The 11936-nt window shown below is 38.0% G+C and overlaps 1 protein-coding gene and 1 pseudogene across 3 annotated transcripts in view; both read right to left on the bottom strand.

The window, feature by feature from the left end:
- Positions 1–11936, bottom strand: part of LOC104927518 (sialic acid-binding Ig-like lectin 12) — a 311739-nt gene that overhangs the window by 295032 nt on the left and 4771 nt on the right. Inside the window, exons 1-2 of one of the 3 annotated variants that reach the window (XM_027274248.1) lie at positions 9528–9645; positions 1052–1127 (exon numbers count right to left, since the gene is read on the bottom strand). In XM_027274248.1, the coding sequence (XP_027130049.1) occupies positions 1052–1124 (73 nt within the window). In that variant the 5' untranslated portion in view covers positions 1125–1127; positions 9528–9645. Of the gene's footprint in view, positions 1–1051; positions 1128–1461; positions 1558–9527; positions 9646–11936 lie in introns of those variants that run through there. The other 2 variants (XM_027274247.1, XM_027274249.1) reach the window with 2 other exon arrangements.
- LOC113744030 (sialic acid-binding Ig-like lectin 7) lies at positions 5139–8108 on the bottom strand (annotated as a pseudogene).

The following is an 11936-nucleotide window of genomic DNA, read 5'->3' as shown; positions in this document are numbered from 1 at the left end:
GTCTTCTGGATTTTAGTTGTAAAGGTCCCATCTGTGTTTTCCTGGATTTTGTTGTGAGAGTCTTGTTGGAGATTCCAGGTGAGTTTAGGAGGGAGTGTGGACAGGGAGTGAAAGCTGAGCAGGTTATACTGACAGACTCCTTCTCCTTCAGATCACCTGAGATCTCAATTCTGGGGCTCGGAGGGAATCTGTGGTTTCAAATCAAAAAATAATAAAAATTACTGAACCAATTTGTTGTCTTTTTGAAAGCTAAATCTGACAACTTGTATTGAATCTACATTAATTGTAAATAACACCAATTTAATGTCAAACTGTAACAATAGATTTGGTGTTCTGAATCTTGGCAACATGAAAAACTCTTTCTAATCTGAACAACAACATTACAGACTGACTGAAAGAAACAAAACTCTCTTACCTTGAACTGTTATTTAAGAGGATTACAAGAAGCTTTTCCCTGAATGGTTTGTTCTCAACTCTAAAGTAGTATGTGTCTGTATAACTTGTGGTTAAACTGGAAAATAAAGTGGTGCAGTTTTTCTCTCTCAGGTTTCCAGTAAATCTCATTGGATAGATGTTATCTGTCCTACTGCTGTTATAAATCACATTATTTGGATTGTGCTATCTAGAGTCACTTTTAATCCACACTCCAAAAGTTTCCCTGCTGTTGTCAAACTCTTGTTTCGATTTAGCTCTAAAGGTACATGGGTTAGCAAACCGATCCACTCAGTGCTTTCAACTTCTTTGGTGCAGTAATGAAGAGGCCTGGATCCTTAGGACAAGCAGCCAAAGCACCTGTAAACCAGACTGTGATAACATAATGTGAAAAAATCAGCTTGAAGAGAAAGTTCATGATGAACAAAGCAGCAGTATGTTACTGGTCTTTTCTCCCTTGTCCTGTTCTCTGTATAAAACATTTCTGTTTGCAGTCAGGACATGAACAGTTGGAAAAAGTAACTCGGTCTGCACTGCTCTTTCTGCTTTGTTTCTAAATGAAGTCCAAACTGTGAATGATTCACGTCTCCAAATAAAAGTGACTGAACAAACAGCTCACCTGAAACAAAGAAGACACTCAGTAACATGCTGGCTGTCACCATGTTCACAGACAGGACTGCAGTGACACTCATCACCTGGATTTGAAAAGAAAGTTCCTCTTCAATATTTTAATCAAAGCATCTTTTAAACAAATCATTCATGTTCTTTTAAAGCAACTTCAGATTCACACGTTCAAACCAGGAACTTGTACAACCAGATGTGACTGTGTTATAAGTAGTGATGAATAATATCTGCAGAGTTTCACTGAAAACAGTTTAAATATCAAATCACAATGATCCAGCGTGAGTTTATGATATTATAGTTCAAATGTCAATGTTCAAAAGTCTTTTTCAGTGGAGTTGATGAAAAGCAGCAAAATAAAAAGCTGGGTTAAAACATTCAAACATAAAAAGTAACATTTGATCTTACCAAACCAGCCTGCAGCTCAAACGGACAAACAATCAGTTCTAAAATCAGACAATATGTTAATCTGAGCAGAACTGCAACAGAAGTGAACGACTTCTTGTTAAGACGTTATCTTATAAATGGAAACAGACTTCACAAGTCATCATCCTTCCTGTTTGCACTGTGTTTGTGGAAGTCAGCTTAATTTGCAGCTTAAACTTGCCATTTATTCTCAAAGATAATTTTCATTATGAGTCCCTGCAGGCCTGTATGCCTTATTCTGTTTTGTAGTAAATATTACATTAATCACAATAGTGAGATTTAAAAAAAAAAAAAGACTCGATATAAAGCGATGTGTAAAATGTAGATATGCAATATATCGAGGGAGTTTTATTACAAGTAGTTTAATTTAGTTCAAGAGTTCAAGTATCTCAGGATCTGTTCACAAGTGAGTGTTAAATAGAGCGTGAGAGCAACAGGTGGACTGGCTTGGAGTCAGTGTTGATGTGGATGTTGTACTGTGAAGTGTCTAATCCAGGGATGTCCAAAGTATGGCCCGGGGGCCAATCATGGCCCACGGTTAGATTTCATATGGCCCGATGCTTTATGATATATTATCTATGGCCTGCTAGTATTGTCAGATACTGCATGGCTGGCAGATTTGGATGTTTTGGTTGACATAATGAAGCATTTGAATGCACTAAACATTAACCTCTAAGGACATAACTGCTGGTGTTATATATCTGTAGATGTGACACAAAATATTACTTTCTGAATGATCTTGTGAAAGACAAGAGCAAGAGTGATACGTTTCAAACTTAAATGTTAACAGACTTTGCATTGCTCATAATAAGTCATGTTTAAAATGAACATGAGGTTCAGATTTGTATCAACTTCATGCAAGTTTAACGTATTCCATATAATTTATTCTGTGTTATCTGACTTCAGCTGAACTGAAGCTTGCTTATTGAGTTAACAGACAGACAGCTTTCTGCTCTTTGCTCTACATCAGACTGTAACCTCCATTCACATAGTGACAGTTTCTGTTCGGCCACTTCTCTTTTACACATTATAATTTAACAACAACACGCACACATTTCACACATACATTTCATTGCATTTCTAGAAATATCTTTACAGTCAAGAGTAAGTGTGAGAAACTAGGCGTTGGCATATCAACTAGAAGAAACAGGGCACATTTGTACCTCTGTCTCACTATCTCTCTGTTTATCTATCTAATCTATCTACCCCCTCTCTCTATCTTTAACTCAACAGGTCGCAACGGATGACCGTCCACCAATGTTAGTAAAGGACGTTTTTCCTCGCCACTGTCACCAAGTGCTTGCTCATGGTGGAACTGTTGGGTCTCTGTAAATAATATAAAGTACAGTCTAGACCTGTTCTGTATGGAAAGTGTCATGAGATAACATTTGTTATGATTTGGCACTATATAAAAAAAACTAAATAAAATTGAATTTGATGTGACTTGTAATGAAAGTGATGTTGTCTTAAAGCACTTGTTCTATACACTGCCCACTGTGTTGTAATGTTTTCAGGCATTTTTGCCACTGAATGTACAAATAATGTAACAATTGGATTCAGTAATTAAACCTTATGTACTGAGTGTATACCATAAATATAAAAAACAAATGGTTGAAAGGTGTCAAGAACCAGACTTGGACACAGGACTCAGGCACAGAGATGTTATGCAGACAGCAGGCTTTAATAAATGGCCGCAAGGTTCACCTCTTACAAAGTGGTAAAATAACAGGGCTATGAAACGTATCAAAATAATAATCACTCCTGTCGGAGGATAAACAACTCAAACTATCTATCACTATGAAATACTTAAAAACTAAAGACGCTCCAGCCGGAGGATAACCTAATCTAATAAAGGAAATGCTAAACTGAAAATCACTCCTAAGGAGGAAAAACAAAACGTTGAACTGAAAATCCAGGACTAGAAAAACCTAAACTGAACTATGAAAGATACAAATCAAAATCACTCTTATAGAGGAACAGCACTAAGGCGAAAACAGGCTTGACGATAATTACTACGACTGTGGACTTGGGACAAGGGCTGTAGAAGACGTACGAAACTAAACACACTGGCAACAAGACAAAGGGAGACGCAGACTATATGAACACATGGAGTTAATGGGGGACAGGTGGACACAATCAGGAATCAGGGAAGACAATCAGACCGGTGACACATGAGGAAGGGCAAGTGACCTGTAACGAGAGGAGAGTTACCCTTCAAAATAAAACAGGAAATGACAAGACATGGAGACAGAACAAAAACCCAGCTTGACTTCACCACGGTGTGACAAAAGGGGGAAGTAGTAAACATTTCACATGCTACTTTCCTCCATCTGCATACCCACAAACTAATAGCATTAGCTGCTGTTAACTTTTAGCACCAGCTACTCCGACTCTCACAGCTCTCAACAATCTTCTTTTTCAGATGCAACAGGCAGCTGTTTTTTTTTTTTTGTACCAGGCTGTAAACCTGTTTATTACTAATGTGAAGATGGACATTTTAATATGGGGGCTTATGGAGAGTGACGGGTTCTGTAACCAGCCACAAGTGGACATTCAAAAAACTGCAGTTTTTATCACTTCTGCATAGGCTTACCTTCACAGTCATGTAGGTTCCCACTTGATCAAGATAGCAGATATTTCCCTCTGGAGTTGATGAAGAACAAAGGGGAGTGTGAATATCCATCTGGCAGACAGAGACACAACTCCAAATGAATGTTCATGTTGCTCTGTGTCTGCTTGGGCTGTAAAGGTTCGTGCATGTTAGTGTAACTTAGGGTTATGACAAGCAGGAGACATTGAAGAACTGTTGATCAGAAATGTTCATCAGTCAATGGGAACTTAAGACACTTACCTTTACTTGTTTGAACTGCTGCAGTAAAAACACATTGTCTATTTGAACTGGCTGACTTTCTGTGCATCAACACATGGTATACATGAGGACTGAACCTGCTAGAACCACAAGATGGAGACATTACAACAGACCACCAACTGGAAGCTTCCTTACTTACAGTAACATGAGTAACTCTACCTTGTACAATGGAACATGAATGAGGGATTATTCATAACTTCACAATAGGAACATAGAAAAACGCAGACTTCTCAGCTACTTTAACGGAAGTTAAACAGACAAGCAGTAAAATCAGGAAAGGATTTTGTGTTACTATTATGTTTAATCTTTGCATAAATCCCAATGATAATGATACCTGTAGTTGCTGACATGTGTCCAGATACTGATGAGAGATCAGTGATTAAGTGAAAATGTTTTCTTCTTCTTTCTTTCTTCTTTTCTTATTAAATGAATGAATTGAGTCATTGTCCTGCATGTACACATGCACATATTAACACAAATGAGGGACTAAGTGATAAGCTGCTCTACTCCTCCAGTCTTCATCATCTCAAGTATCTGATCACAACCTTTTTAAAATACATTTTACATGTAAAGAAAAACCAACAGACAAAGGTGCCATAAATCATCCCAGTCTTACACAGGTTATTGGATTGCAACAGTATTTCAGAAAATAAGTTAAACTGTTGGTTCAGGATCACGAGCTCCATCTGCGTCACCAACAGCGCAGCCTGGTGGTCAAATATCAGTCAAAATCTGTCTGTTAATATCTGCAGTACTGTTTCTTGAATGTAATACCAGAGACAAAAATAAATAAATAAAACAGTCTCTTTATTTCTTGCATGCAAAAGGAATATATCAAGGAATATACTGTGGATACATTTATAGAATGTTGTTCCAATGTGGTTATTTAGCAGTAAAAAGGTCTTTATTACAGTACAATGAACACACACACAACACTTTAAATCAAAAAATTACTCTTGGATTAAAAAAGCACTGCTATGTGTGTAAAATACTTCTGGTGTCTTTCAGACTTGTTCCATAATTGGAGATTTGTGACTTTTATTGGTACACATCTGACACGTAAATATCACACAACAGCAGCTGTGAAGTCAGCACGCACATATGAACACGTTGATAAGTGGCATAAAAAAGCTGCAGGATGTGGAAGTGTGGAGTTTCTTTTTCGAGTTAGCGTATGAACAAAAAAAAGCTGTATTTAATATGAAGTCTATTCAGATGTAATCTTGCACAAACCAAACAACTCATTTTTTCTTCACTTGAGCGTAGAGATCTTCTGGACACTCAGCAGTCTGTGTTAAGCTGTTTGCTGTCGTGGACACTTGGACCTGTGCGTACAGTGTGTCCTGCTGCTGTCCACTGTCCTGCACTGAGGACGGGGACGGTTCAGGTCTTCTCTTGGAGAAGTCGATCTCTCCATAATGGATGTTTCCTTCCTCTTCTTCTGTTTTTATCGTTGGCCCGTAAACAGTCAGCTCTTCGCCTGTTAGACTCTGCAAAAACATGAAATGTTGTGAGTATCTGTCTGTGGCAAAAAGAGCTCAAAATAATTGTGTACTCTTGTTTTGATTGTGCAGTCTTTAGTATTCAAGTCTTGAATTGCTAGACAAAATATTTAGTGATATTTCACTCATGAAAAATCTCTCATAATTCATTCATTTAGTGTTTAGAAATGCAGAACAATGAGAGTGCAGTGCTCTACAGAAAAGTTAAACATTTTCCTACCTGATTCGGTTGTTGAGTTGAATCTGTCGACTTTAACCGCCTCCAACGTAGAAAACTGTGAACCACCAATGAGAAATACTGAATGTTGAAAACGTGCTCTTTGAGGCATGAATGCAGAGATAAAGTCCCAGTAAGTGAGTCACATTAGCTGCTTTCATTTGTGTCACTTACCAAACACAGACAACCAGGCAGATGAGCATGATGAGCCCAAAGAGTCCTCCAAGAATCTGTTGTAGAGATCCATTGGATGGTTCTGCTCATAGAAACAAACCAAATGTGAGTGATTACTAAAAGAAGACAAAACTGATGTTGCTGTTGCAGAAGTTAAGTGGGTTCAGTCCAGTTCAGTATTTACCTTCACCCAGATGAATCACTGATGATGTTTGGTTTCCAAGATCATTTGTGGCCACACAGTAATAATAATCTTCTACATCTGTCACATTAACGCTGTAAAACGGTCCTTCAGATACAGTCATGGGTCCATCTTTGCTGATCTTGAACCAGGTGAAGCGGCTGACGGGAGGCTTGGCTCTGCTGGAGCAGGTCAGGTTCACCCAGCTACCTGCTGACACCAAACCTGATGGACTGATGGACACTGAGGTGTCTTTAGGAGCATCTGAGGAAAATGTGATAGAGATGTGAGATATGAGAGTAACATCAGAGCCTGAATAAGATCCTGTATTTTTATCATGTGCTGACAGGATCCAATAACAAACTCTGGTTGTCTTACATGAAACACTGAGAGTCTTTCTCTGCTCTGCTGTCTTGACATGTTTTCCTTCATTCACAGGATATGTGACAGAACAGGTGATGTTGTATCCATCATGTTGGTCTGACAGAGTGATGGTCTTCTGGATTTTAGTTGTAAAGGTCCCATCTGTGTTTTCCTGGATTTTGTTGTGAGAGTCTTGTTGGAGATTCCAGGTGAGTTTAGGAGGGGAGTGTGGACAGGGAGTGAAAGCTGAGCAGGTTATACTGACAGACTCCTTCTCCTTCAGATCACCTGAGATCTCAATTCTGGGGTGGGAGGAGAATCTGTGGTTTCAATCAAACATTTACACAGAAAATAAACGAAGAAATCAACAAACACTATTTAAAAAGCAGGTCTGATATGTTTGTATAAAACTACATGAAACATAAATAATAACGTTTGTTCTGATTGACCATTTAATGTAAACTGTAACAATAGGTTTAATCAGAATAATTAAAGTGACTGAAAGAAACAAAACTCTCTACCTTGAACTGTTATTGAAAGAGATCACATATAGCTGTTGCCTTGAAGGTTTTCTCAACTCTAAAGTAGTATGTGTGTGTATAACTTGTGGTTAAACTGGAAAATAAAGTGGTGCAGTTTTTCTCTCTCAGTGTTTCCAGTAAATCTCATTGGATAGATGTTATCTGTCCTTTCGTACTGTTGAAAATCACATTATTTGGGTTTGGCCAAAATAAGTCACTTTTAATCCACACTCCAAAGATTCTTCTGCTGTTGTCAAACTCTTGTTTCGGATTTAGCTCTAAAGGTACATGGATTAGCAAACAAGACCACTCAGTGCTTCATCTTGTGTGGTGCAGTAATGAAGAGGCCTGATCTTTGAGGACAAGCAGCCAAAGCACCTGTAAACCAGACTGATGATTAACGTAATGTGAAAAAACTTCACAAGGAGAAATCAAATATACTTAAACAGTAATAACCATTGTATTCTGCATTTTGTTGTCTAATGTCCTTGTTACTTGTGCAATGACAATAAAGTTCAATCTAATCTAATATGTTTAGTTTTTATACTGTACATATTAATCATGACTTTAATTGGTGTAAAACAAGCAAACAGCTACTGTATCTCTCTATAATCCCCCACGAGCCTGACTTCAGTGGTGACCCAACCCACCAAAAGATCCACCAGATGATGAAACCATATTGTCACACCAAAAGATTACATTTTAAAAAACTTAGGGAAAAGGCATCACCGGAAACAAAGAAGACACTCAGTAACAGGCTGGCTGTCACCATGTTCACAGACAGGACTGCAGTGACACGCATCACCTGGATTCACAAACACACAAAAAATGTACATTTTAAGTATTGTTTCAGGGCGTACGCAATGTACGTAAGAACTTGTTACAAAAATAATAAACACAGATTCACATGTGTGTGGTCAAATAACTTAACACTTATCGATAACACACTGAATGAATGATTATTTATATTCAACAATGACACAACTTTCTCAAAAAACAAAAGCCCGTAAATGTATTCTGTATTCTTAATGATAAAGAGTGACGAAAATCACATGATGGCCTGGGCTAAAAGCTGGAAGATGAAATGAGTTGAATGTTTGTCTTACCGACAGAGTTGACATAAAAAAAGAGAGAAGCGATGAGATCCTTGAGTGGTGATGATGATTTTAAGTGGAAATACTTCACAAGACTTTGAACTGAATGCAGCAGAAGTTTAATTAACCAACTTTAACAACTTCCCTTTTCTTTTCATTTTGTACGTGTGGTGAATTTCACAATACAGAAATAAAAGAAATCAAAAAGTTCAGAAAAAGGAAAACGGCTCTCAATTTTACAAATTCACACCAACAAATGCTTTGTGTAACAGGTGACTGTTCCATAACAAACAACATATGCAGTGCTGCACTAAACATGAAATTTAATGCAAATCATAAAGAAGTGAGTTGCAGATTTAGTTAATTTAATAATTTCCTTGCTATTAGTTCCAGTGTTGGGTTATGTTTAAATCAGCTGGACTGCAGGTACCTTTAGACAAAAGTCCCTAATAACATACTTCTCTGCTACTGATTATATCTGGTGATACAGGAAGTTTTTTTTGTTTTTGCTACAGAAGTGAAGTAACTTGGTAACATTTATACACAAAATCTAAAGTGTTGCATAACATGCTGTGAGTTGTGTGCAAAACACTTTATGCAAGTACAAAAAATAAAACCTTCCATGCAGAAACAAGGGCTGTACTTCACTTTGTTCTACTGATAAGAAAAACACACAGATTTCACATTTCATAACAATTAAATTAACTGCAGGTATGAAAATACGTTCTTTACTTTACTTTCTCACTTGAGCCCAATGGACGCTTGCGTGTGGTCGTCCTCCTCAGCAACAGGCGGAGGAAATTATTTAGTCTCTCCCATTTCAGTAATAAATGTGTGAGTCATTAGGTTTGAGAAAGCAGTAGTCATTAATGTAATAGCGATACTGAAAGTTAATAAAAGTGTTATGTAATACAGATTTGGATAATGCCACTCTCTGATTTAATAGCTGGTTGTTTATAATGTTTAGCTCAGTCTATTGTGTTTTTAGTGTACTATTTCATATTGTTTTTGATGTTATGTCAAGTGTCTTTGAGTACCTTGAAAAGCGCTAAATAAAATATATTATTATTATTATTATTATTATTATTATTATTATTATTATTATTATTATTAAATGTTTGTCTTACCGATAAGTTGACATAAAAAAGAGAGAGGCGATGAGATCCTTGAGTGGTGATGATGATTTAAAAGTGGAAATACTTCACAAGACTTTGAACTGAAGTGCAGCAGAAGTTTAACCAAGTTTAAGCAACTTCCCTTTTCAGTTTTTTTGTATGTGTGGTGAATTTCACAGTGCAGTACATAAATACAAGAAATTCAGAAATGAGGACGAGGAGGCGAACAATTTACAGTTTGGTTTTTCACACGTTTACTTTGTGTTTTTACATGAGCATGTTATGCTCCTCATCTTAAAATAGACTCCAGTAAATGCTGTATAACAGGTTTCCTGTAACCAAGAACAAACAACATCTGCAATGCTGCATTTTAAAATTATAATAATTTAAAATTAAAATCATAAAAGAAGTACGTTTGTAAGTCATATCAATTACATTTAATTACATTTTACCAACCTAATTCCACTTGGTTTGTGCTGGATAGCTTTTAACTTTTAGAACTAGCTGCCATGACTCTCACAGTTCTCAACAACCTCGTTTTCAGATGCAATAGGTAGCTTCTTTTTTTTTCCAGCAGAAAACTCTAAAACTCCACTGTACACCACCTGCTCAGCACCAAACAGCAAACACAGTTAGAGGCAAGTTGGTGAACTGCTGAAGTGAACTTGCACTGAACCCTGACTTCCGTATACTGTTGGACTCCTTGTGTCTTCTGTATGTGAAAACTGAACAAGCTTGGGATCCCTCAGGATGAGCTTGAAAACAATTTGGGAGAGCTGAGGAGAGACACACCTGGTCTGCTGCCACCAAAATCTGTCTCCAGATCAGCAAGAAGAAGTAAAAAAAAAAAAGGATGGTAACAGACGGAGCAGAAAACCCCCAACCCTGCATTATATGACATTTACTGTTTATATTTCACTACTTCTCCTTTCCCAATTTATTACTGAATTTAGCAGCCAAACACTTGCACACCGACAAACCTCATGCTTTTAACACAAACATTTTATTGCATTTATAGAAACATCTTCAGCATCGAAACATCGAGTGATAAAAAAGTAAACAGGATACATTTGTTCACCACACTATGTATAGATAGTTTAACAATTGAATTCCATATTTAAACCTTATGTACTGAATTAATTTAGTTTTAACAAATAAAAATAATCTCAGTATTCCATTTAAGGTTTTAGATGCAGTCACCACCCTCCCTCTGTCTTTTTAAGGATGGATCAAAAATCACAAATAACAAAATCGTATTTTCATTTTTACACAAAACGTGCATCCTTGATGTCCTCTCCACTAGATTTCTTAAAGAGGTTTTAGACACAGTTGGACCCAGTACTCTACTGATTATTAATATCTCTTTAACTGAAGACATTGTTCCTGCCTTTTTTGAACATGCTGTGGTCCAACCTCTTTTAAAGTGACCTAACCTTGACCCCCCCAACTGGATACTGGACTTCCTAACCAAATACCCCAGTCTGTTAGGTTAGACAACCACACGTCCTCCCCCTTACTCTGAACACTGGTGTCCCACAGGGCTGTGTGTTGAGCCCTCTCCTCTACTCCAGCTTCACCCATGACTGCGCACCTGTACATGGTTCTAATACAATCAAGTTTGCAGACAACGCGGTGGTGATTGGCCTCATCACCAGCAATGATGAGATGGACTACAGGGAGGAGGTACAGCACCTGTCGACTTGGTGCACCAACAATAACCTCACCGTCAACAGCAAGAAGACCAAGGAGATCATCATGAACTTCAGGAAAAACAATGACACACATCCCCATCCACATCAATGGAGCTGAGGCTGACCATGTCTCCAACTTTAAGTTCCTGGGGGTCTACATCTCCGGGGACCTTTCTTGGACTCTCAACACATGCATCCTGATCAAGAAGGCTCACCAGCGTTTCTTCTTGTTTAGGCGACTAAAGAAGGACCACCTGTCTCCTCATCCTGTGGAACTTCTACAGCTGCACCACTGAGAGCATCCTTACCAGCTGCGTCACAGTCTGGTACGAAAACTGCTCTATGATGGGCCAGAAAGGCGTTGCAGAGTGTGGTTAAAAACTGCCCACCGCATAACTGGTTCCCCACTCACTATTGATTCTGTCCAGAGCATGCAGCATCGCCAGAGACAGCTCTAACCCAGGCCACAGACCACTGCCCTCCACTCCTCTGGGAGGCGCTACAGGTCCCTCCGTTCAGGTTCAGGAACAGCTTCTTCCCATCAGTTGTCACCCTGCTAAACTGTGCACTGAGGTATAGCTGCTCTATTATTTATATATCATTATACATATGTACATACTCTGCACTTTACTGCCTATTGGCACTGGTTAGATGCTAAACTGCATTTTGTTGTCTTAGTACTTGTGTGCAATGTGCAATGAAAATAAAGTTACATATAATATAATCTAAT

This window comes from Larimichthys crocea, chromosome XXIII (assembly GCF_000972845.2).
Source record: "Larimichthys crocea isolate SSNF chromosome XXIII, L_crocea_2.0, whole genome shotgun sequence".
Taxonomy (NCBI): Eukaryota; Metazoa; Chordata; class Actinopteri; family Sciaenidae; genus Larimichthys; species Larimichthys crocea.
This window is presented reverse-complemented; position numbering and strand designations above follow the sequence as displayed.